This window comes from Scyliorhinus canicula, chromosome 4, assembly GCF_902713615.1.
Source record: "Scyliorhinus canicula chromosome 4, sScyCan1.1, whole genome shotgun sequence".
Taxonomy (NCBI): Eukaryota; Metazoa; Chordata; class Chondrichthyes; order Carcharhiniformes; family Scyliorhinidae; genus Scyliorhinus; species Scyliorhinus canicula.
This window is the reverse complement of record NC_052149.1, coordinates 70,271,509-70,299,169: the sequence shown is the minus strand read 5'-3', so window position 1 is coordinate 70,299,169 and position 27,661 is coordinate 70,271,509. Positions and strand designations below refer to the sequence as shown.

General features: G+C 46.0%; 1 protein-coding gene across 1 annotated transcript in view; it reads left to right on the top strand.

The window, feature by feature from the left end:
- The first annotated feature begins 1,131 nt into the window (after positions 1 to 1,131).
- The window catches only part of si:ch211-198n5.11 (methylcrotonoyl-coenzyme A carboxylase 2), a 77,390-nt gene continuing 50,860 nt past the window's right edge, over positions 1,132 to 27,661 (top strand). Inside the window, 4 exon segments of the mRNA XM_038794413.1 lie at positions 1,132 to 1,299; positions 5,269 to 5,616; positions 17,219 to 17,415; positions 27,417 to 27,595. Coding sequence (XP_038650341.1) covers positions 1,280 to 1,299; positions 5,269 to 5,616; positions 17,219 to 17,415; positions 27,417 to 27,595 — 744 coding nt within the window. The 5' untranslated portion in view covers positions 1,132 to 1,279.

Genomic DNA, 27,661 nt, shown 5'->3' with positions numbered 1-27,661 from the left:
GGCGTGACATCTATGGGAATGAACTTGGGAGTGATGCCGTTTGCAGGGGAGAGGGTCACACACTGGGGAAATCTCTATCTCTGGAGGCCCCTCCGGGCTGAATCCTCGTCCCTCAATATTTCTCTCCAGAATTTGTGTGTGGGACAGAGTATCCTCTGGTTCAAGGTCGCACACCTCACTACCGCCACCCACATGGGTCTGCGCAGAAATGTCGCTGGGTCCGACATCCGATGGTGAAATGTCACTGGGCTGAGGGTGTTGCTGGGTGGGCCGAGGCGCAACGGCTGCACCTGCGTCAAGTAGCCAGGGGCAGTGGGTCAGTCAGATGGATCCAAAATGACTGCTGGCGAATCTCCCTGTTGGTCTTAGCCTTCCGGTCACGCGGGTGCTCCCTCACCTCCACGCCACCAGCCGCGGTGTCAGTGGGCACCGGCATGGCTGCCCCCAATGGGGGGGTTAGTTGCAAGGCCAATGGAAGGAGGGGGGGGGGGTTGGCATGGCACCATCAGCAGTTGCCTTGGCTGATGCAGCAGCCTTAGAGGTGGGGCAATTTCTTATAATATGCCCCACCTTCTTGCAGGCGTGGCACCGCACGCCACCCGCAGACCAGAAGATGCGGTAGGTCTTATCCCCAAAAGCCACTACTTCCAGGATACCTTTCTCCCGGGCCCAGGCGAACGAAGACCTGTCGCCGGAAGAAGATATGCTCGAGGGTGGGCTCTTTGAGGCTGAGCGGGAGTGGTACCGCTCCAGACCGTACTTCCCCCTGTAGATGAAAATGGGGGGGGTGCTCTGTGGGAATAAATGAGAGTTGGAGAAACAGCATTAGAGAGAATAACTCTCGGCAGTGACCTAGACCACAGGATGTGGACCTGCTCAATCCCTTAATTGTTTACACTGAATAGTGTCAATGATTGGATGTGACAGGACTGCAGACATAGAATTGAAGGAATGGGATGACTTGAAATGGGAACAGAGTCTGGCAGAATGTTAATGCGTTGCTGCTCTGACAACTTGTTTCGTCTCTGCACAGAGGCTGAGGCTTTAAACAACGTTCGTGTATCAATCAGTGCACAACAGTCAAATACATTAAACGGCAATGTTCAGTAGAGAGGCCCGGGGCCGGGGTTCGGCTCCGCCCCGGGGATTAGGCCCCGGCCCGGACTCGGTTCCGCCCGGGGAGGAGGCCCCGGGTCCAGATCCGCACCCACTTCCGGACACACTCTAGCCGCTCCGGATAAACTTCCGGCGAGAGGAGTGTCGGAAAACTGGCGGAGAAATGTACCGCGAATTGATAGCGTAAGTGACGGGCTTTGAGCAACCGGGAACTCCGGTCGCCGTGCGCCCCTCCGCCAGGCTTCAAAGGCCCTCGGGCCCGAGTAACTGTGTGTGTGGGAGACTGAGTTCCTGCTGAGCGGTCTGGCGGATTGTAAACTCCTTCCCACATAGGCGGACTTGACAACACCCGAGAAACTGCACATCAGCTTTAATTGGGTTTTATTCTGAAACTTTACCGTTATTCATCATCGTCTCTCCCAATTGACCAGATAACCTACCGGGGCGATAAAATCTGTTTTAAACACTCAGCTAGACTGAGGGTGGCAGACACTAATCCCAGAATGCGGCAGTGCCTTCAGGAAGGGAGACAGAAGAAAATTAGTAAGGCAGAAAATCTAGAATTCTTCTGTACAATCAAAGACATAGAGTTGTGCGTGTGTCTGTTTCTAAATAATATATGCTGTGATAGGGTATGTGTACTTTGCCTGAAGGCAGGTACTTTGGCTTAATGCCCACTGATGCTTCATCCAGCTCTAATTTCTTGGCAGTTTTTAGTGCTGGTTTGCCATAGACTTCCACAGGGACAGGGTGACCAACTCTTATAAAATAAGGGACACTTTGACAGATGCTCAAGGGAGGGGGAGGACCAAGTGCTGATGACCATAAGATTGGGAGGGTCGGAGTGAGTGGGTTTTAGTGATCGCAACAGCGTTGGGAGGGTGGTGGTTATAACTTCACCAGATTGTCGATACTCTAGTGCGCGTGCTCACAAAAAAACAAGGCAAGGGCAGACTCTCCGGCTCAGTCTTTCCCAGACTTATCTACCTCAGCCAGAATAGGAATTGAACACACTGTTGGTGTCACTCTGAACCATATGCTAGACATCTGACTAACTGAACTAACCAGGTCTGGAAACAACAGTTCAACACTTCAACAGTACCACAATAGTTTGTAACTCTCAGGAATTGGGATGTCATCAAAATTTGCAACATTGTTGTGGAAAAGTTAATGCCATTGATTAGTGGGAGGGGGAAAGATTGATGCCTGAAAAACATGCTACTACTGCCATACGAGAACAAGAACCAATCTTTGTATACAAATCTTCTCATTCTCTACCATTGAGGCTTTCAGAAAAATGGTATTAATTTTGTGAAGATTATGCTCATGCAATTTTATCCCAATTACAGGGGAGGGAAGCAACTAGAATGCCACAAGTTTAAAGTCTTAAGAGTTTGGTGATGTTTGTTCATTGATGGATATTAGAGCTGGGAAATAAAAACTTTCCATTTTTGTCTCCTGTATTTATTAATGAGAATTTCCTAATTAGGTGTTGTGATAGGCTAGTACGGAGAAAAGTGCCCTCTATCTTGCCTCAGCAAAACAATAAATTGCTGTGGTCACTTTCTGTAGGATTATCTACAAGCATGCTCCTTTTAAAAAAAAATTTAGAGTACCCAATTCATTTTTCCCAATTAAGGGGCAATTTAACATCAGCAATCCACCTAGCCTGCACATCTTTGGGTTGTGGGGACGAAACCTATGCAAACATGGGGAGAATGTACAAACTCAATGCGGACTGTGACCTCGGCGCCATGAGGCTGGAGGGCTAACCCACTGCGCCACTGTGCTGCCCCCGAGTATGCTCCTTTTGAATGCATTGATAGTATCTATGCACCAGCAATAAGAACTGTCGTTCTTCCAATGTCCCTTAGCCCACCCAGCCTCAGATCTTCACAAACATAGCCCAGTGTGTTTAGCCTTCTGTGCTTTAGTGACTCCACATGGGTGCATTATTTTTCACATTAACCGTCTTTATGACTTCCTCTTAGTTTTGCACTGTTGAGCCAACCCTGTACTGGGTGAAAATGGTCAAACTTATTTATTAGAGCTCGCCTGGAGGTGCCTTTTATCCCAGGAGCTTCAGGTTTGAAGACAGACTGATTAAAAATCATGCATTTCCAATTGCTTTTAATTTGTGCAATCAGGAATTAATCATTTACAATGAAGTTTAAGGATCTTTCTTGTGAAGCAATGACCCTGGTCTAAACTGCAGCTGATTGCTGGGTAATTAATACATTTAAGTGCAAAATTTTCAATGCTAAGCATTAGAGCAGTGAAATAAATGTCTAAAGGAATAATACTGGTAGGTAGTGGCAGCAATCAGTTAGAACCTTTATCAGAAAAGGTCACGTTATTTTGGAAAATACTTTTCTAATGGCAAAGAAATATTTTCAATTTTGTTGATGTCTTCATGTCCAGAATCTTAATTTCCCACTGAGTGATAAGACAGAATCACCCTTTCAGCAGCAGATGCAAAAAAAGGCAAGGCATTTGCAGTGAAACAAAAAAAAACTCAGCCATGAAAAGTCTGTAGAAAAAAGACACACTACATTTGAAACATTACTTGTGTTACTAACTACACTGCTATTAAATGCAAGGATGTCCTACAAGGGTAACTTGGAACTCCAGTTTGTAGTAAGTGCCTGTGTTATTTCTGGTACAATGGAGAAATGGTGTATAACTCAGTGAGGAACAATCCAGTTGTGCTATGAATAATTAGTAGAGTATTAACTTAAAAGAAAGACAAACACACACACAAGGAGTATAATGCAGTCATTTAAGTATGCTGTTGACTATACACACACAATTTTGCACGAAATTGTCTGTTGGTCCCCAACTATCTAAACCCTGAGATGCCCCTTTTCCCAAACAACATCCAATTTTAAGTAACTATGAGCAAAATCCAGCAAATGATGACCATAATCAGGTTAAGGTGGCCACATCTGGGAAATAGTCTTCAGGTTCAGCAAAGGTGGAAAATGGCTTCTTTCTTTTGGAAGACTAAATCTGCAACTTGCTGTTCTGATGTGAGCTGTCTCTCTCCCCATTTCCTCAGTTTGTATTTTATTTTAAAAATGTTAATTTTTAAAAAGTAAATGTTTTGATTTGATTTATTATTGTGAATACTCAATTCATTATTTCCAATTAAAGGGCAATTTAGCATAGCCTGCACATCTTTAGGTTGTGGGGGTGAAACCCACGCAAATTCGGGAGAATGTGCAAACTCCACATGGACACTGACCCAGAGTCGGGATCGAACCTGGGACCTCAGTGCCATGAGGCAGCAGTGCTAACCACTGTGCCACCATATTGCCCCCTTAGTTTGTATCTTATATAATTTCTTCCCTTTGATGTTATTCGCCCTGTGGAGTTGACTTTTGGCAGGTATGTCGGTTTCCTTATCTCTCCACTTTGAAGTTACCATCTCTGTAGCCCCATCTTTAGTAACATATGCTGTCACTTGTTTTCCATTGATAGGCGAAATCGCATATTATTATTTCTCCAGATGTCTGCCTCTAATTAACTCCTTGTTTTTCTTTGTTTTTTTATTTTAATTTTTCTCAATTCCTCACACAATGTTTATATGTTTATTTTTTTCCATAAATTTAGAGTACCCAAATCATTTTTTCCAATTAAGGGGCAGTTTAGCGTGGCCAATCCACCTAGCCTGCACATCTTTGGGTTGTGGAGGGGAAACCCTCGCAAACACAGGGAGAATGTGCAAACTCCACACGGAAAGTGACCCAGAACCGGGATTGAACCTGGGACCACCGCGCCGTGAGGCAGCAGTAACCACTGCACCACCGTGCTAATCCATTTATATATGTTTATAAATACAATTGTTTACCATTTTATCTCCTTGAACAGTTACTCTTACTGTTGAAAATAAAAGTAGGGTGGTGCAGTGTTTAGCGCTGCTGCCTCACGCCACCGAGGACCCGGTTTCCAACGCGGCCCGGGTCACTGTCCATGTGACGTTTGCACATTCTCCCCGTGTCTGCATGGGTTTCCCCCACAACCCAAAAAGTTGTGCAGGGTAGGTGAATTGGCCACACTAAATTGCCCCTTAATTGGAAAAAATGAATTGGATACTCTAAATTAAAAACAAAATAGAAGTAACAATAATTAAAATGTTCTACTTGTTGATAGGTCCAAATGGGTTGCTGGCCGACTGGGCTCAGGAGCTAGGTTAAATTCCAGCTTTGTATTCCAAGAATATCAGCACAAGCAGCACAAAGCATGTATCTCCAAGGGAAAACAGCCCATTTGTGTTCATGCTCTCAGAACATTATGGACAGACCACACCTGCCTCACGAAACAACTTGGGAGGACAATTCCATGGAAGAATGTACTTTGCTTACCTCGCTGTTTAACATGCAACAGTTTGGTAAGAACTTACCTTACAAAATCATACCCCGTTTTAAATGGAAATCTTCAGCCAATTCACCAACATGTTTTTGAATCTAATTTACTCAACAGTATGTTCTACAGTAAAAGGTAAGGTTGTGTTTTGTTAAACATGGGCCTTATTGAAAATATCAAAAAATGGGCTGAGGGTGAATCGACCATGATATGATACTGAACTATTAAGACCCCAAGATCCCAGGGTTATACATTGAACAGTGCCAAATTAGCAGATCTCAAGAGAAGCATCAATTCAGATGCTTTAGTTGTTTTCAAAATCCAATTGATTTTTTAAACTATTAAGTATTGAAGATGGGGGGACTTCCGGTGACGATGGGCGGGAGGCAGCCGCACATTGGAGGGCTCCCATTCGGGAACGGCATTTTCAGGGTTTAACACCCGGTCCCAGGGGCAACTGCGGAAGCAGTGGAGGAGTTTGTGAAGAAGGACTGTGGCTGAATTGAGAAATGGTCATGTACCGATGTAGCCTCATGTAACTTTATTTTATCACTGCGTGTTGGTGTATGCACTAAATGAGTCAACGCTGTATATATTTGGACGAGGGAAGAGATGGGACTTTAACTTGCAATTCTGGTTCTTTGGGGTTTGGATATGTATGCGGGGTTTGTGTGCTAAAGGGGATTTCTTGGTTTTCCTGGTACCGGGCAAGGGGGAAAGAGACCCGGGTGGGGGCCTCCACGTTGGCCAGTTTAAGCTGACCAGTGAACAGGAGTGAGGTGAGGGGAGGGGCTGCGGCCATCGGAGCCTGGCAGAACAGGTTCCGATGAATCTAGCCGGGGTGGAAAGATGGGGGGGAAGGAACAGAGGTTGGGGGTAGGAGTTTTATAAGAGGAGGGGGAGGGGGGGGTTTTACAATTCATGGGTGTAATTTACGTACTCTTTCGGGGATTGGATGGCCTTGAATGTTGGGGGGGGGGGTTGGACTCTATAAGTCAATGGTGACCATAGGCAATTCCTGATTCCTTTTTCTTTTTTTTTCCTTTGCTTTTCCCACTGTGGGAGGGTTTGTTTTATTTGATGCTTATATTGTCAGGTGGGCCGTTGTTTGGGGTGGTGGGAAGATAGGATCGTTGTTGTTGATAAGGGGATTGACTCTGTATTTATTACCGTTTACTGCTTGTAGGTGGGGTGTAAAATCTGAAGGAAAGGTGAAAATGGAGAATAAAAATATTTTACCAAAAAAAAGTATTGAAGATGGAGAAAAAATTACTTGCCCCCACTTTTTGAAGTTTACAGAACACAAGACAAAAGTTATGGCAGAGACATCATTAGAATATGTTTTTTATTCGTGCACAGGCAAATGTAACTTCTCTTTTCAAACAAAATGTTTTAATATGTCCTTATTTGGACAAATGGCGCTAAGAACTAAAAAAATGTTTTCCGGCAGTATAGTTCATTGATTCATCCTGTGAAACTGAGTACAGCACGGTAGCATAGTGGTTAGCACAATTGTTTCACAGCTCCAGGGTCCCAGGTTCGATTCCGGCTTGGGTCACTGTCTGTGTGGAGTATGCACATCCTCCCCGTGTGTGCGTGGGTTTCCTCCCACAGTCCAAAGATGTGCAGGTTAGGTGGATTGACCATGATAAATTGCCCTTAGTGTACGGTGGGGTTACTGGGTTATGGGGATAGGGTGGAGGTGTTGACCTTGGGTAGGATGCTCTTTCCAGGAGCCGGTGCAGACTCGATGGGCCGAATGGCCTACTTCTGCACTGTAAATTCTATGATATTCAGATACACTATCCAGATTCAATTAACAGATTCAATTAACAGAGCTCAATCCAATCCAAGCCGAGACTTTGGGAGAGGCCGTGAACATCATGTAAAAACTAGTATAAAATAATTAAAAGACATGAAAAGCAATACAGTTGATAAATTTAATCATGTTGTGAAAACTACTTTTTCATTTTGTTCACTTATGTAAAACCCTTACATGTTTCAATTACTGGTGAATACAAAAAGATTGCACAAGCAGACAGTAATGTAAAATGCCATAAAATTGCAGCAATTGTGCCACACAATTGCCACATTATTAACATTTATTGTAATACCACCTAGAGAAATAATAGGCAATCCATAAACTTAAAATTAGAATGGGTTTATTATAAAACTAGTAGATATACTTTGGCTCAGTTAGTCAAAGGCTTAATAAGAGCAGGAGTGTTAGGCAAAGTACTATCACCAGGAGAGGTGGTGGCGGCATAGTGGTATTGGCGCTAGACTAGTAATCCAGAGACCCAGGATAATGATCTGGGGATCTGGTTCAAATCCCACCACGGCAGGTGATGGAATTTTAAAAACTCAATAAGGTGCCTTGAATTAAAAAGTCTAATGATGACCAGTGTCGATTGTTGTAAAATCCCATCCGGTTCACTAATGTCCTTTAGGGCTGTGATGAACAGTATTAATAACTGCTGTAAACGGTATCTGACCTTTAATACCTTGCCCCTTTAAGATGCTTGGAACCCTGGGGGACTCCGCCTCTGGCTACGCCCCCAGGAAACGGTATATAGGATAAGGCTCCATGTGGAGAGCACACTTCTTTCGGATGCTGTTCAGTTCTCTGTAGATTAAAGCCTTTTGATTACCGACCTCGCTCTCGCGTCGTAATTGAGGGTGCCTCAATTTAATCTACAGAGAACTGAACAGCATCCGAGAGAAGTGTTTCTTCAGTATTTTGACCGCCGCATCATAGGTCGTAGCGTTCTCGATCACGGCGGAGAGTCGGTGGCCCACCCGGCCATGTAGTAAACGCAGCTTGCGAGTGCTGTCGACATCAGTCATTGAGGAGTCCAGATAGTCCTCGAAACACCGGAGCCAATATTAAAAAATTTCCGGGGCTTCCGGCGACCTGGCGTCCAGGTTGAGTTTCTCTGGTTTTAGAGCGTTGTCCATCTTGATGTGTCTGTCGGCTGTTTCACTTCCTCAGTGTCCCCTTTGGTGTTACAAACGGAGTCTCCGTTTTCCAGAGGGCGATGGATCAAATGGTGGACCAGTACGGCTTACGGGCTACCTTCCCGTACTTGGACAACGTCACCATCTGCAGCCATGACCAGCAGGACCACGATGCAAACCTGAGGAAGTTCCTCCAGACTGCCCGGGCCCTCAACCTCACGTACAACAAAGAGAAATGCGTGTTTCACACAACCCGGCTAGCCATCCTCGGCTACGTCGTGGACAATGGGGTCCTAGGCCCAGACCCCGACCGCATCCATCCCCTTAAGGAACTTCCCCTTCCCCGTAGCCTCAAGGCACTCAAACGGTGCTTGGGGCTTTTCTCCTATTACGCCCAGTGGGTCCCCAGATATGCGGACAAAGCCCGACCACTCATTAAGACCACGTTTTTTCCCCTGACGGCTGAGGCCCAGTCGGCTTTCAGCCGTATCAAGGCCGACATCATCAAGGCCGGCATGCACGCGGTGGATGAAGCCATCCCCTTCCAAGTAGAAAGCGACGCATCAGACGACGCCCTGGCTGCTACCCTCAACCAGGCGGGCAGACCAGTAGCGTCTTCTCCCGAACCCTCAACACCTCAGAAATCCGGCACTCTGCAGTCGAGAAAGAGGCACAAGCCATAGTGGAGGCCATGCGGCACTGGAGGCACTACCTAGCCGGTAGGAGGTTCACCCTCGTCACCGACCAACGGTCGGTCGCCTTTATGTTCGATAACGCACAACGGGGCAAAATAAAGAATGACAAAATTCTGAGGTGGAGAATAGAGCTCTCCACCTATACGTACGATATTAAATATCGCCTGGGGAAGCTCAACGAGTCCCCAGATGCCCTGTCCCGTGGCACGTGCGCCAACGCGCAATTGGATCGCCTGAGATCCATCCACGATGACCTCTGCTACCTGGGGGTCACCTGGCTTGCCCACTTCATCAGGTCCCACAACCTACCCTACTCCACAGGGGAGGTAAAGGCCATGGCTAAGGCATGCCAGATCTGTGCGGAATGCAAACCGCAATTCTGTCGACCAGACAAGGCCCGCCTGATAAAGGCCTCTGGGCCCTTTGAGCGACTAAGTGTGGACTTCAAAGGGCCCCTCCCGTCCACCAACCGCAACATCTATTTCCTCACTGTCATCGATGAGTTCTCCCGCTTCCCTTTTGCTGTCCCCTGCCCCGATATGACCTCGGCCTCCGTGATCAAGGCACTGTGCAGCATCTTCACACTGTTTGGTTTCCCCGCTTATATCCACAGCGACCGGGGTACATCGTTCATGAGTGATGAGCTGCGTGGGTACCTGCTCAGCAAGGGCATCGCCTCGAGCAGAATGACGAGCTATAACCCGCGGGGAAACGGGCAAGTGGAGAGGGAGAACGCGACAGTTTGGAAGGCTGTCCTTCTAGCCCTACGGTCAAGGAGTCTCCCAATCGCCAGCTGGCAGGAGGTCCTACCCAATGCCCTGCACTCCATTAAGTCGCTCCTCTGTACGGCCACGAACGAGACCCCTCACAATCGTTTGTTTGTCTTCCCTAGGAAGTCCATCTCTGGGGTCTCGCTTCCACCCTGGCTGACGACTCCGGGACCAGTCCTATCCGGAGACACGTGAGGAGCCATAAAACGGATCCAATAGTTGAGAGGGTCCACCTGCTGCACGCAAACCCTCAATATGCCTACGTCGAGCACCCCGACGGCAGGCAGGATACCGTCTCCCTGCGAGACCTGGCACCCGCTGGCTCTCCCACCGACTCTCCCACCGACCCCGACGTTTTCCCCACCGACCCCACCCTTCTACCGACCTCCCCGCACCGACCGGCGACTCCGACAGCGCCCCCCCCATAGCGCCCCCTGCCCCCCAGCTGGCGCCTGCACCGATCACCCTAATCACCCCTGATACCCCTCCCCCCCCCCCCCCCCCCCCCCCAAGGCGGGCAAAGGCTCAGTCAACCGTACTCCCGGATATACAACCATCGGAACCGACCGCATCCACGGCGCCACCACCGGAGCAGCGAAAGTCAGCACGGACGATCAGACCACCACAAAGACTGAACTTATAATTCCACTTCACCCCCGACAGACTATGTTTTTTTTAAACGGGGTGAATGTGATGAACAGTATTAATAACTGCTGTAAACGGTATCTGACCTTTAATACCTTGCCCCTTTAAGATGCTTGGAACCCTGGGGGACTCTGCCTCTGGCTACGCCCCCAGGAAACGGTATATAGGATAAGGCTCCATGTGGTGAGCACACTTCTCTCGGATGCTGTTCAGTTCTCTGTAGATTAAAGCCTTTTGATTACCGACCTCGCTCTCGCGTCGTAATTGAGGGTGCCTCAAGGGCAGTGTTTTCAAACTTTTTCCCGGTGACCTATTTTTACAAAATAGCCACTTCTCATGACCCATGCCATGCTCACAATAGATTCTCCATAGTTACTTTTAAAAACATTGCATTCATTGTTGACACTTCTGCATTATTAAATGTAAAAAATTGTAAATGAAAATATATTTTTTATTTTTTGTTGTCATTTGGAGATCTAAATAACTTGTCATAAAAATCTCTGCACAGATCAGTGAGCGAGACGTTTGATCGCAGACTCCTGAGGTGTTTGAAGGGGAAATGAGGAAATTCTTGGAAACATGCCTGGATTTTGGGCTAATGGAGAAGGGAGGAGACTCACCATTGATCGTAAAGTCAGTCTGACTGAGAGAGGGACTGATCTTAGAAAGTGAGCAGAAAGTAGCTCCCCATTTTAAATACACATCAAATCCCTTATGCACACACAGCACAACTTTAAAAATAGATCTGATTGACAAGGTTAAGAGTAATTGAAACTCAACAGACATCAACAAGATTAACTGTCGCAGAAATTGAACCAACACTGGCAATGTTAATGGTAACAGAAAGTCAAAATTAATTGACAATGGTAACATTGGCAGATATTAAACATACATCCGAATCAGAAAGTTCACCCTGAACACGTTCTTTGTGTGATCATGACTCTGTGCTTCCTATGAACGGTACTTGAACAGATGTATTTCCCCCCCTGACTGGGATGGATGGAGTTCCCAAACCCACACACATCGCCCCAGAGCCGAGTTCAGAATGGGGCAAACACAAACCTACTTTGTGACAATGGACCAATTGAAAGGTGAGGAGATCCCACAGGATCCATCTGCTAGAACCTGAATAAGGGATTAGATTTTAGACAGTCTTTATTGTCACAAGTAGGCTTACATTAAGACTGCAATGAAATTACTGTGAAAAGCCCCTAGTCACCACATTCCAGCACCTGTTCGGGTACTCTGAGGGAGAATTCAGAATGTCCAAACTACCTAACAAGCACGTCTTTCGGGGCTTGTGGGAGGAAACCGGAGCACCCGGAGGAAACCCACACAAACACAGGGAAAACGTGCAGACTCCACACAGACAGTGACCCAAGCCGGGAATTGAATCTGGGACCGTAGAGCTGTGAAGCAACAGTGCTATTCACTGCCTACTGTGCTACCGTGGAGTACTCCGACTCGGAGTTACTGACTGGGGCACTCGTGGAAACATATTCCAGTCAGCAGTCATTTGGTTTTGGGTGGGAGATGCAGGGCTGGAAAAAAAAGAGGGCGAAGCACTGCTGGAAACTAACTCTGTGCAGAGGGAGTGTCTGGAGGAAATACATTTAAAGATAATTGATTTTTTTTCTTTTAAACTCTTCAGTTGTAGGTGTTGACTAACCAGGCTAATAGCTGCTGCCGAAACGGGAATGGCTGCTGGAGGCTGTGTCAGTGGTCTTGACTGTAATAGTAACTCAGGGAGGCAGGAAATCCACGGCACCGGCCTGTACATGAGCCTCATGTGGTCAAACACTGTACTGCAGCAAGAGTTTGCCCAGGGAGAAAATGGGAAACAAGGTCAGGCTATCCTCAAGGATCATTTTTGCAGACCTTTTGCCGACCCATTTTACATCATCCCGTGACCCACCCTTTGGGTTGTGACCCCTACTTTGAAAAACACTGCTTTAGGGAAGAATATCTTCCACCCTTACCTGGTGTGGCCTACATGCGACTCCAAACCCACAGCAATGTGGTTGACTCTTAAATGCCCTCTGGAATGGCTTAGCAAGCCATTCAACCGCTACGAAAACACAAAAAAGGAATGATACCGGACTGACCACCAGGCACCGGAAACGACAATGGCAAACCCAGCCCTGCCGACCCTGCAAAGTCCCCCTTACTAACATCTGGGGGCTTATGCCAAAGTTTGGAGAGCTGTCCCACAGACTAGTTAAACAACAGCCTGACATAGTTATACTCACAGAATCATACCTTACAGACAATGTCCCAGACACCACTATCACCATTCCTGGGTATGTCTTGTCTCACTGGCAGGAAAGGCCCAGCAGAGGTGGCGGCACAGTGGTATATAGTCAGGAGGGAGGTGCCCTGGGAGTCCCCAACATTGACTCTGGACCCCATGAAGTTTCATGGCTTCAGGTTAAACATGGGCAAGGAAACCTCCTGCTGATTACCACGTACTGGCCATCATCAGCTGATGAATGAGTACTCCTCCATATTGAACACCACTTAGAGGAAGCACTCAGGGTGGCCAGGGCATAGAATATGCTCTGGGTGGGGGACTTCAATATCCATCACCAAGAGTGACTCGGTAGTACCACCACAGATCAAGCTGGCCGGGTCCTGAAGGACATAGCTGCTAGACAGGGACTGCAGCAAGTAGTGAGGGAACCAGCGAAAGGGGAAAGCATATTTGACCTCATCAATCTGCCTGCCGCAGATGCATCTGCCCATGACAGTATCGGTAGAAATGACAACCCTAGTGACAACCACAGTCATTGTGGAGACAAAGTCCCGTCTTCATAGTGAGGATACCCTCCATCGTGTTGTGTGGCACCTACCACCATGCTAAATGGGATAGATTTCAAACAGATCTAGCAACTAAAGAGGGGCTGTGGTCCATCAGCAGCAGAATTGTATTCAACCACAATCTGCAACTTAGTGGCTTGGCCTATCCCCCACTCTACCATTACAACCAAGCCAGGAGATAAACCCTGGTTCAATGAAGAGTGCAGAAGAGCATGCCAGGAGCAAGATTAGGCATACCGAAAAATGAGGTGTCGACCTGGTGAAGCTACAACACAGGATTACTTACGTACCAAACAGCATCATCTGTAAGTGATAGACAGAGCTAGGCGATTCCACAACAAACGCATCAGGTCTAAGCTCTGTGGTCCTGCCATACCCAGCCGTGAATGTTGGTGGACAATTAACTCACTAGAGGAGGAGGCTCCACAAATATCTCCAGCCTCAATGATAGAGGAGCCCAGCACATATGAGCAAAAGACAAGGCTGAGGCATTCGCAACAATCTTCAACCAGAAGTGCAGAGTGGATGATCCATCTCGGTCTCCTCCGAGCTCTCCAGCATCACAGATGTCAGCCTTCAGCTAATATGATTCACTCTGCGTGATATCAAGAAACAGCTGAAGACACTGGATACTACAAAGGCTATGGACCCTGACAATATCTCAACAATAGTACTGAAGACCCTGTGCTCCAGAACTTGCCGCACCCCTAGCCAAGCTGTTCCAGTACAGCTACAACACGGTCATTTACCCGACAATGTGGAAAATTGCCCAGGTGTGTCCTTTACCCGAAAAACAGGACAAATGAACCCAGCCAACTACCGTCCTATCAGTCTATTCTCCATCATCAGCAAAGTGATGGAAGGAGTCATCAACAGTGCTATCAAGCGACACTTACTCAGCAATAACTTGGTCACATATGTTCAGTTTGGGTTCCGCCAGGCTCACTCAGCTCCTGACCTCATTACGGCCTTGGTTCAAACATGAGCAAAAGAACTGAATGCCAGAGGTGAGGTGAGAGTGACTGCCCTTGACATCAAGGCAGCATTTGACGGAGCATGGCATCAAGGAGCCCTAGCTAAACTGAAGTCAATGGGAATCGGTGGAAACCCTCCGCTGGTTGGAGTCATACCTGGTACAAAGGAAGATGGTTGTGGTGATTGGAGGTCAATCATCTCAACTCCAGGACATCACTGCAGGAGTTCCTCAGGGTGGTGTCCTAGGCCCAACCATCTTCAGCTACTTCATCAATGACCTCCCTTCCATCATAAGGTCTGAAGTGGGGATGTTTGCGGAAGACTGCATAATGTTCAGCACCATTTGAGACTCCTCAGATAATGAAGCAGTCCATGTCCAAATGCAGCAAGACCTGTACAGTATCCAGGCTTGGGCTGACAAGTGGCAGGTTACATTCATGCCACACAAGTGCCTGGCAATGACTTTCTCCTACAACAGAGAATCTAAGCACCACCCCTTGACATTCAATGGCATTACCAACGCTGAATATTTAACAATCAACATCCTGGGGGTTACCATTGATCTGAAACTGAATTGGACTAGTCACATTAATACTATGGCTACCAGGGCAGTTCAAAGGCTAGGAATTCAATGGCGAGTAACGCACCTCATGACCCCCCCCCCCCCCCCCCCCCCCCAACCTGTCCACAATCTACAAGGCACAAGTCAGCTTTGTAATGGAATATTCTCTACTTTCCTGGATGAGTGCAGCTCAGACAACACTCACGAAGCTCGACAACATCAGGGACAAAGCAGCCTCCGCTTGATTGCTCCCCCTTCCACAAACTTTCAAACCCTCCACCACCGATGAACAATGACAGCCGTGAGCACCATCTACAAGATGCACGTCAGTAAATCACCAAAGTTCCTTAGACATCACCTTCCAAACCCACGACCACTACCATCCAGAAGGAGAAGAGCAGCAGATACCTGGGGACCCCACCACCTGGATGTTCCCCTCCAAGTTACTCACCACCCTGACTTGAAAATATATCACTGCTCCTAAACTGTCGCTGGGGCAACAGCCTGGAACTCCCTCCCTAATAGCACAGTGGGTAGACCTGCATCTCGAGGACTGCAGCAGTTCAAGAAGGCAACTCATCACCACCTTCTGAAGGGCAACTAGGGATGGGCAATAAATACTGGCCTAACCAGTGATGCCCACATCTCGTAAATTAGTTTTTAAAAATGGGTACACTGACGTTCAAAAAATTAGCTTCTAAAGTTGATTTTAAAATTTAATAATATTGCATTTAATTTAATTTTAGAATTTTCTGTGCGCATGCAAAGAATCTTAGTTAATTTTCAGTTGTTAATTTCTCCATTGGGACTATTAAGAGGCCTCCAGCCAAACAACATACTTTTACTGAAACTGTTCTGTGACTGTTCAGATAGTATTACATACTGAGGTACGCTGGCATTGGGCCATATTATTGCTGGGAAGGGAGAAAGGAAAATCACACCAGGGACAAACTTCCTTTAATGTATCTTATGATCTGATGATTTCATGATATTCAGATTCTCTTTTGACAATTTCAGCTCCTGCGCAGTATTTAAGGACCCACTTGGGTCTTTTTTTTAAAGATAAATTTAGAGTACCCAATTCGTTTTTTCCAATTAAGGGGTAATTTAGCGTGGCCAATCCACATACTTTGCATATCTTTGGGTTGTGGGGGCGAAACCACTGCGCCACCGTGCTGCCCCAACCCACTTTTGTCTTTATGTTACTTTGCCTTCCCAGCAGAAGGGTATGCATTTCATTTAAGATAAAATAATTAGTTTCATAATCCAAAAATGTTTCATTCTTCTCGTATTCTTCATCATCTGGATCGACCATTTTCTGGTTCAAAGTTTTAATGTAGAGCGAAATTTAACTGAAACAGAGTCCCGTGTAAAATGCGTTCAGCCGGGTGTTTCCCGGCGCTGGCAGTGGCAAGAGCGTACCTGCTATTAAACAGGGCTCTTTTCAATTCTGGGCCTCAGCGAGGAACGGCCCATTGCAATTAGCCCCGTTTCCTGCACTGGCGAGGGGAACTCGTTAGTGCAGGACGAGATCGGCGGTCTCTGTATACCCCACCCTCCCAATGCGCAACTCACCAATAAGGAGTCATTGAGCCCCCTCACCCCACCTCATAAAGACAGGGCACCCCTGGCCCTCGCACAATGCCACCTGGGCATATGTGCCCAGGTGCCCCTGCCAACCTAGCAGTGCCACCTGGGCACCCAGGTACTGCCAGCCTGCCCAGGTGGCACTGCCAGCAGACAGTGTCAGGATGGCATTGGGGTGTCAGGGTACCATCCTGCCCAGAACCTGACCACCCAGGGGCACATGATTGCCTGAGGGGCTCCCCAAATTGCTGGTACACCTGGTCTGCATTTGTGGAAACCAGTGCTAAACGGTGCCCATTTGGGGTCTCTAAGGCAAGGGTGTTAGGTCCCGGGCGCTGGGTAGATCCGGTGTAGACATATTCAAGTGAGACTAACAGTTCACTTGAATATGCAAATCTGGGTCCCGATGCAATGGGCGGGATCCAGATCGTGAGGCGCGATGAGGTCGGCGAACCTTGCAAGGGGACGCTCGTGAGATTTACCAGCCTCATCATGTCCTGAGTCGGGCGAGGTGAGGCCGATAGGTTGTGCCCTTAATTCCAATGTAAAAAATTATTCGTAATGTGGGAGACCGGGTGAAATACTTCAGATGGCCATTATACCTTCTCAAAAAGCATGACATGAGTATCTGTAACGTCTACCTGAATTTCCCTCTAGCAACAAGCATCTAGTCTGATGTAAGAAATTTTGATGGAATTCCTGTATCATTTATTTGTTTCTTGAAACAGGTATTTGGAGCTGATGGAGCAGGTGATAAAGGGTGGAGGTGAAAAAGCAATTTTGAGACACACCCAGAGGAATAAAAAAATGCTCGTCCGAGAGCGTTTGCAGTTGCTTCTGGACGAAGAGGAGATCTTGGAGTTGTCTCCCTTTGCTGGTTTTGGAATGCCGTATGGAGATATTCCTGCTGCAGGCTGCTTAACTGGTATTAATGTACAGGTCTACTTTATTTCAAAAAATACTGTAAATATTAGTCTGAAATTCTCTTTTTTTTGTCCTGGGATTTTAAAACAACATTACTTTTTCCATCTGTAACATTTGAAATTGCTGATTTCTGGTCTGGCCCTTAATTTATTTTGCTAGTATTACATAGAATATTATATCGGCACAGAAGAAGGCTGTTTGGCCCAACCAGTCCATGTCAGTGCTTATACTCCAGTCATCCTCCTCACATCTTTTATTCATCTAATTCTACATTTGTAACCATCTATCCCCTTTGCCTTCATAGCCTTGTTGAGCTTCCCTTAAATGCATCTATTCACTTCAACCACTTCCAGTGACAGCAAGTTCTACATTCTTACCACTCTGGATGAAGAAGTTTATTTTGAATTCCCTGTTGGATTTGTTGGTGACCATCTTAGTTGATGGCCTCTAGTTATCTCTTCCCCACAAGAGGGAACATTTTCTCTCTCTCTACCCCTATCAATTTTTTTATAATTTAAATGACATCTGTTAGGTCATGCCTCAGTATTTTTTCAGGAGAGAAGAAATATTTATATCCATGCATTTCTGGTATTATCCATATAAATATTCTTTGCACCACCTCCAGTGCCTTTACATATCCTTTTTTTAATATGGTGGCCAGAAGTGCCCATGACCCGCTATGTGTGGTCTACCCAAGGCTCACTACAGGCTTAGCATTTGTTCCCTACTTTTCAATGCTATGCCTCTGGCAATAAAGTCCAGTGCTTGCTTTGCATTTTTAAGGCCTTGTCAACCATGGAGTACCTTTTAGTGATAGATGTATTGTGTTCCTCGATCCCTTTGCTCCTCTACCCCACCTAGACTTGTGTCTCCCAAGTATTCTTCCCACCCAAAATGTGCTACCTCTCATTTACCTGTGTTAAACTTCATTTGTCAATTATTTTCCTGTTCTGTTAGTTTATGTAAATTGTAAATTATGTAAATTGTAAATTTGTAAATTGGTGGTATTTGCAAATTTAGGAATTACGCTTTGGATTCCAAAGTCTAAATCATTTTTGGGGGGGAAAATTCGTTTTATTAACGTTTTATACAGAAGTTACCAAAGACATAAACAAACACTTTTCACAAAATACCAATCCACCCCCCCACCCCCCGCTGAAAGTTCAAATATTTAAGGAACATTTTGAACAGCAGTGCTCCTTGTGAAACATCACTTCCCATCGCTGCCTCTTTGAATAATGGCCCTTTACTGCCACTCTGCTTTAGGTCTGGAAGTCAAGTAGTAATCCATTCTGCCACTTGCTCCCTGACTTCCATTCACGGATCTTATTCATCAGTCTATTATGGGGCACTTTATTGAAGGCCTTTTGAAAATCTAAGTACATCACATCTATCATATCATATGAATAATATGCACCAGTTATTTTATGTTGATTTGAGAAATAGTATTTACTCTCATGCATGCATTAGAGATTAACACCAAATCACTGTTTTTGGTTGAACCTTAGTGTGTGTAACTTATAACTTTATTTTTAGTTAACTTGGTGCTGTATTCACTGTGATGCTCCAGCAGATGTTGATCAGCTCAACTACTACCTCATCTCCCATCTTTAATTTCCTGTCCCGAGAAATACGGGACCTTTCATCCAAATCTCCCCAAGCTGCCCCAAACCTGAATCTAGTTTCTCCAGTTTCTTTCCTGTCTCTATTTACTGAGCTTATTGTATCCATGAACACACCTCGAGGCAGGTAATCTCAGGATTACTGCCTGTGCCACATGCTGGTGAGGCTTGGAACAGGGAGATAGTACAGTTGAACACATGGCTAAAGAGCTGGTGTAAGATATATGGATTGCTGGGTTGCCTTTCGGGGAAGGTGGTACCTGTACAAGAAGGACAGGTTGCACCTGAACTGGAGGAGTACCAATATCCTGGGCTGGATGTTTGCTTGTGCTGTTCGGGAGGATTTAAACTAGTGTGGCAGGGGGATGGGAACCGGACCAGCAGACCAGTAACTGTAGAGACTGGAAAAAAGTGAGACTGTGATAAACATAGCGCAGAGTAAGAGCAGGCAGAGGGAAGCCGCAGGGCTCAGCGGGACTGTAGGTCTGGAGTGCGTTTGCTTCAATGCAAGTAGTATAACAGGTAAGGCAGCTGAACTGACAGCCTGGATTACTGCCTGGAACTATGATGTAATTGCAATTACAGAGACATGGTTAAAGGAGGGACAGGACTGGCAGCCTAACGTTTCAGGATATTGTTGCTTTAGGCGGGACAGAAGGGGACACAACAAAGGTTGCATTGCTGATTAAGGAGCAGATCATAGCTGTGTTGAGGGAGGACAAATTGGAGGGATCTTGTAGTGAGGCATTATGGGTGGAGCTCAGGAATAAGAAGGGTGAAATCACAACGTTGGGAATGTACTATAGACCTCCCAACAGCCCGCAGGAGACTGAGGAGCAATTGTCAGATACTGAAAAGCTGTGAAGAAGGCAAGGTAGATGTGATGGGTGATTTTAACTTCCCCCATATTGACTGGGAATCCCTTACAGCCAGGGGCTCGGATGGAGAGCAACTCGTTAGGTGTATCCAGGAGGGCTTTTTGTATGTTGAAAATCTAACCAGGGACAGGGCCGTACTAGACTCGGTATGGAGAAATGAGCCAGGCCAGGTGATTGATGTTTCAGTGGGGGAACATTTTGGGCTTAGCGACCAACATTCCATAAGATTTTGAGTAGTCATGGATAAGGACATGAATGGCCCGTGGGTGCTTAATTGGGTGAGGGCCAATTACATCCAAATTAGACTACTGGGAAATGTGGATTGGGTGCGGCTTTTTGAGGGCAAATCCACTTCTGACACGTGGGAGGCTTATAAAGGCCTTTTAACAATTGAAATGCAGGACAGGCATGTCCCCGCAAAAATGAAGGGTAGAAATTTCAGGATTCGGAACCATGGATGACCAGGGAAATTGTCAGCTTAATCAAGAGGAACAAGGAAGCATACGATAGGTCTAGGCATTTAAAAACTCTTGAGGAGTACAGTGAAAGTAGGAAGGAACATAAACGTGGAATTAAGAGGGCTAAAAGGGGCCATGAAATGTCTTTAGCAAACATGGTCAAGGAGAATCCCAAAGCATATATTAGGGGCAAGAGGGTAGCAAGAGAAAGAGCAGACCCACTTAAGGACAATGGAGGGAAGTTATGCGTGGAACCCCAGGAAGTGGGTGAAATCCTTAATGAATACTTTGTATCGCTATTTACCAGGGAGAAGGACATGATGGATGTTGAGGTTCAGGATAGGTGTGCAAACTCTCTTAAGAATGTCAATATATCAAAGGAGGAAGTGTTGAGTATTCTAAATTGCATTAAGGTAGACAAGTCCCTGGGGCTGGATGGGATCTATCCCAGGTTACTGCGTGAGACAAGGGGAGAAATAGTCGGGGCCTTTACAGATATCTTCACACATTCTCTTTGACCACAGGCGAGGTTCCAGAGGACTGGAGAATAGCCAATGCTATTTCCTTGTTTAAGAAAGGAAGCAGGGACAATCCAGCAAATTATAGGCCGGTGAGCCTGACATCAGTGGTGGGGAATGCGGCACAGTAGCACAGTGGTTAGCACTGTTGCTTCACAGCACCAGGGTCCCAGGTTCAATTCCCAGCTTGGGTCACTGTCTGAGCGGAGTCTGCATGTTCTTCCTGTGTCTGTGTGGGTTTTCTCCAGGTGTTCCGGTTTATTCCCACAAGTCCCAAAAGACGTGTTGTTAGGTAATTTGGACATTCTGAATTCTCCCTCCGTGTACCCGAACAGGTGCTGGAATGTGGCGACTAGGGGCTTTTCACAGAAACTTCATTGCAGTGTTAATGTAAATCTATTTGTAACAATAAAGATTATTAAAATTAATTATTAAATGGACTATTAGTGACAGGCATCATGGGTTTGTACCGGTATGGTCTTGTCTCACCAACTTGATTGAGTTTTTTGAAGAGGTGACAAAGAAAATTGATGAGGGAAGGGGTGTTGTTTATATGAATTTTAGTAAGGTGTTTGACAAGGTCCACATGGCAGACTGATACAAAAACTAAAATCACATCTGATTCGGGATGGGCGGGTTAGATCATAGATACAGAACTGGCTTGGTTATAGAAGACAGAGAATAGTGGTGGAGGTGTGTTTTTCTGAATGAAGATCTGTAGTTAGTGGTGTTCCATAGGGATCAGTGCTTGGACCTCTGTTGTTTGTAGTATATATAAATGATTTGGAGAAATCATAGAATTTACAGGGCAGAAGGAGGCCATTCGGCCCATCGAGTCTGCGCTGGCTCTTGGAAAGAGCGCCCCACTTAAGCCCATGCCTCCCCCGTAACCCAGTAACCCCACCTAAGCTTTTTGGACACTAAGGGCAATTTATCATGGCCAGTCTATCTGACCTGCACATCTTTGGACTATGGGAGGAAACCGGAGCACCCTTAGGAATCCCACACAGACACAGGGAGAACGTGCAGACTCCACACAGACAGTGACCCAAGCCAGGAATCAAACCTGGGACCCTGCAGCTGGGAAACAACTGTGCGAACCACTGTGCTACTGTGCTGCCCGAGGAAAATATGGATGGTCTGATTAGTAATTTTCCGGATGAGATGGATATTGGTGGAGTTGCTGATAGTGCCAAGATTTGTCAGAGGATACAGCAGGATATAGATAGATTGGAGACTTGGGCACAGAAATGGCAGATGGTGTTTAATCTGGACAAATGCGAGATGGTGTTTAATCTGGACAAATGCGAGGTGATGCATTTTGGAGGATCAAATCTAGGTATGAATTATACTGTAAATGGCATAACCCTTGGGAACATTAACATACAGAGGGATCTGGGCGTGCAGGTCTGCAGTTTCCTAAAAATGGCAACACAGGTGGCCAAGGTGATTACGAAGGTATATGGCATGCTTGCATTCATCAGAAGGGACATTGAGTATAACAGTTGCGAAATCATGTTCCAGTTATATAAAACATTGGTTAGGCCACATTTGGAGTATTGTGTGCAATTCTGGTCACCACATTATTGGAAGGACGTAGAAGCTTTGTAGAGAGTGCAAAGAAGGTTCACCAGGATGTTTCCTGGTCTTGAGGGTGTAGGCTATGAGAAGAGGTTGAATAAACTAGGGGCGCGATTCTCCGCAAATGCGGAGAGTCGTAAAGGCTGCCGTGAAACTGGCCGTGTTTCACGGCAGCCTCCGCGCCCCCTCCCGGGACTCCCCCCCGGTCGGGGCTAGCAGCGCGGCCCCGTGAAGAACGGGATCGCGGGCTTAGCGACCGTCGCTAAGCCCGCGCGCCAAGCGTCACGGTGGCTGACGCGCACGATGACGTCAGCCGCGCATATGCGGGTTGGACGGCTCCAACCCGCGCATGCGCGGATTACGTCATCACGCATATGCGTCAAACCCGCGCATGCGCGGGCCGTCATGCCCCTCAGCCGCCCCGCGGACTGATCCTGCGGGGCGGCGGAGGAACAAATAGTGCGCGGGTATCGGACCCGCTGCCCGCGATCGGTGCCCACCGATCGAGGGCCCATGCCACCCTTGGCACGGCTGTGGTGCGGCCGTGCCAATCGGTGCCATGGTTGTCCGGGACGGCACTTTGCGGCCGTTTTCACGAACGGTGAGAGCAGGTGTGTTTGCGTTCGTGAAAACGGCCGTAAAGGCCTGGGAACTCGGCCCATCGGCCAGGAGAGAATCGCTGTTCGCCGTAAAAAACGGCGAGCAGCGATTTGTGTCGTGGGGCGGCCGTGGGGGGGGGGGAAGAATAGCGGGAGGTCGGGAAAAATGTCGGGAAGGCCCTCCCGCTATTCTCCGGCCCGTCTTGGGCAGCGGAGAATCGTGCCCTAGGATTGTTTTCACTGGAAAGACAGAGGCTGAGTGGAGACCTGATAGAGGTCTGCACAATTATGAGGCATAGACAGGGTGGATAGTCAGAGGCTTTTTCCAAAGGTGGAAGTGTCAATTAAAAGGGGTCACAGGTTCAAGTTGAGAGGGAGAAATTTTAAGGGAAATGTGCGGGGTAAGTTTTCCACGCAGAGTGTGGTGGGTGCCTGGAATGCCCTGCCAGAGGATGTGGCGGAAGTAGGCACAATAGCAATTTAAGAGGCATCTGGATGGATACATGAATAGGGAGGAAATAGAGGGATACAGATCGAGTAAGGGCAGAAGGTTTTCTTTTTAGTGAGGGCATTGTGATCGGCACAGGCCTGGAGGGCTGAAGGGCCTGATCCTGCGCTGTATTTTCTTTGTTCTTTGTTCTCTTTGTTGTTTTTCTTCATTGACCCGGTTTGCATAATTCTGCTGATCACCTAATTTCCCTCCAGGTTATCATGCTAACTGACATTGCAAATTCCCTCTTCACAGATACCCTCCAGTTTTTCAAAACAGCTGCCATCAGCCCCCCCCCCCTCTCTCTCAAAAAGCCCACCTTCACAGCCTCTGGCCTGGCAAACTATGATATCATCTCTAACCCTCCAAAGTTCTTGATTGTGTTGCTGTGTCCCAAATATGTGCCCATCTTTCCGGCAACTCTATGTGTGAATCTCGCCAATCAGCTTTCTGACTGCTATATCTCTGAGGAAGGTGGGTCATGTACAAGCAGGACGGTCTGCACCTGAACCAGAATGGGAGCAACATCCTTGCGGAAGGGTTTGTTAGTGCTGTTGGGAGGAGTTTAAACTAGTTTGGCAGAAGAGTGGTAGAGATAAACAAGGGAATTACAGACCAGAAAGTCTCACATCAGTGATAGGGAAACAATCAGATAAATTTCTGAAGAGGGCAATTAACCTCCACTTGGAGAGGCAAGGTTTGATCAGAGATAATCAGCATGGCTTTGTCAGAGGGAGGTCATGCCTAACAGATTTGATTGAATCTTTTGAGTAGGTGATTGGGTGTGTAGATGAGAATAGTGCAATTTATGTAATTATGTGAATTTCAGCAAAGCCTTTGACAAGGTCCCACATGAGAGACTGATAAAGAAGGTAAAGGCACGTGGGATTCTGGGTAACTTGGCAAATTGGATCCAAAACTGACTTAGTGGTAGGAGACAAGAGGGTGGTGGTAGAAGGCTGTTTGTGTCACTGGGTGCCGGTGTCCAGTACCACAGGCACCAGTGCTAAGTCCCCGATTGTTTGTAATTATATATATGAACGATATAGGTGAGAATGTGAGGGGGATATTAAGTAAATTTTCGGATGACTCAAAGTTTGGTAGGGTGGTTACTAGTGAGAAAGAAGGTCTTAGGTTGCAGGAAGATATAGATGGGTTGATCAGATCAGTGGCCAATGGAATTTAACCCTGTAAAGTGCGACGTGATGCACTATGGAAGGAGTAACATAACAAGGGAGTATTCAATGAATGGAGGACAGTAGGAAACTCAGAGGAACAGAGGAATCATGGGATGCTTGTCCACAGATTCCTGAAGGTGGCAGGACAGGTGAATAGGGTAGTTAAGAAGGCGTACTGGACATGCCTTTATCAGTCGTGGCATAGGTTATAAGAGCAGGGAGGTTATGAGGGAGCTGTACAAAACTTTGTTTGGGACACAGCTGGATTACCGAGTGCAGTTCTAGTCGCCTCACGATAGCTTCATATATAGGAAGGATGTGATTGCGCAGAAGATGGTGCAGAGGAGATTCACCAGAATGTTGCCTGGGTTGGAGCATGTGAGCTATGATGAGAGGTTGGATAGGCTGGGGCTGTTTTATTTCGAACAGATAAGGCTACGGTGGGACCTGATTGAGGTGTATAAGATTATGAGGGGTCTGGCCAGCGTGGATGGGAAGCACCTGTTCCCCTTAATTGAAGGGTCAATAACGAGGGGGCATAACTTTAAGGTGAGGGACAGGAGGTTTAGAGGGGATTGAGGAACATGTTTTTCACCCAGAGGGTGATGGATGTCTGGAATGCACTGCCTGGGAATGTGATAGAGGCGGGAAACCTCACAACCTTTAAAAATTACGTGGATGAACACTTGAAATGTCATAACACTCAGGGTTATGGGGCAAGTGCTGGAAGGTGGGATTAGTATAGATTGTGGTGTAATTTTGTTGGTGCAGAATCAATGGGCCGAAGGGTCTCTCCTGTTCTGTGTGACTCTATGACTCTAAATTGTAATGTTGAAACGTGGTAGCCAATGTGCAGTGAGAGCTCCCACAATCAACAATGTGACAAATGACCAGATGGCCTGTTTCTTTATATGTTGGTTGAGGGCTAAATACTGGCAGAAAACCAGGGAGAAATCCACTGGTTTTCAAAATAAAGCTGTGGAATTGTTTACATCCATTTAACAGGGCAGATGGGGCTCATTTTAACATCTCATCCTAAAGGCAACTATCAATCTGTGGCTAAATAACATAAATAAGAAGAAAAAAATAAGTACCCAGATGATATCACTGCATTTAAACAGTAAATAACCAAATATTGATGAGACAAATCGGAGGCTATTTTATTGGTAATCCTTGTAACTGTTGACATTCAAAAAGGTTATTGCTGTGTTTCTTCCAGTGCTTTAATAGGCATTGTTCGCTGTGTTCAGCTTTATTGACCAAGAAGGTGCTCCCCATTCAGTTCCTTGTCTGAACTACACCATGAACTAACTAATGTTAGGCAGGTGGTAATAAAGATAAGAACTTAAGGAGCAGGCCCTATAACCCTGTGAGGCTGCTCCACCTTCCAAAACGATCATGGTTGAACTTCTTGGATCAATGACTCTTTTCCCATCCTTTCCATCGTACCTTAATTCCCCAAAATCTGTCAGTGCTACAGTTGGTCTTTACACTTTAATAATAAAGAGGAGAAAAATTCAAAAATTCTCTTCAGTTTGCTGTCCAGTGATCCCTGCTGACATTGTGCATCAATAGGCAAAAGACTAAGATACTTTCTTATGATTATGAGACTCCCTAACTAGATAGCGATTTAGTGACAGATGGTAAGAGTAACGCACTTATTTTACAATGCTGAAAATGAAACTGAATTTTAAAGATCTGAGTGTCAAAATAAAGTTCAGACAATTCAAACCAAAACAATAAACAATAAAAAAACCCAGCAATTTTTGGTGTAGACACAAAACATCCATAGTAGGTGATATCGATACAAGATATGTGTTTTGATAAAGCACCAGATATTTCTAAAAGCAACAATATTCTAGATTGTAAGCAGTATTTTAGATTCTTGTACATCAGAAACACATGTGAAAAGGAAATGAGTAACTGAATGAGCTGGACTGAACTAACATATCGACTGTTCCTGGGATCAAAGTGCAAAGTCTAACTATCTAAAGAGAAGAAACTCCTGGGTGTCCTTGCTCAGCTATCAATAATCAATATCTATCAGAGTCACTGTGAGAGAAACTATTGTACTCTGTGTGAAACATTATGTAGGCTTCTCTCGCTAAAATAAAGTGGTTTAGACTGTGAAGGTCACACTAAAAAGTGCTGTCCTCTCACAGAAACTGTATTACATGTACAGACAAGTTCAATGGGTGTAACAAAATGATTCACTTCTGATTGTTTAATTGAAACGTTTTAATTCTGAGCTCTGCAGTAGTGAGGTTAAACTTCAACATCAAGCTCGATGGTAGCTCATCTTCGGTAATATGTAAGCCTGGATAGTGGGCAGCAGAAGACTATCTGAGGAGATTAAGCTTTCATTCACATTCACACACTTGCATTTGTACCCGATATCACCTATTATGGATGTTTTGTGTCTACACCAAAAATTGCTGTTTTTTTTCATTGTTTATTGTTTTGGTTTGAATTGTCTGAACTTTATTTTGACATTCTTTAGACTCAGCACTGGGTCCATTGCTAATTTTATTTCCTCTGTGTTTAGCCCTTTGTTAGAATCTAATTATTGCAAATTAATTTTAGAATTAATCTAGTGGATGATTTAGACTAATGATTGTGATTGAACCTCATCACCTAATTCTAAATTATTTGTTATCTTTACACTATATTTCATCTAGGAATAGGGAAAATCAATGGTGTTTGGTGCGTATTCATTGCTAATGATGCAACAATCAAAGGAGGGACAGCTTACCCAATTACAGTGAAGAAGCAGCTGAGAGCTCAGAACATTGCTATTCAAAATAGACTACCTTGCATATACTTGGTGGATAGTGGAGGAGCATTTTTGCCACTTCAGGTAATAAGAGTGTTTCACAGATAGCACATTGTCAAGAACATTGACAAGGAAGTAACAGGATTAAGA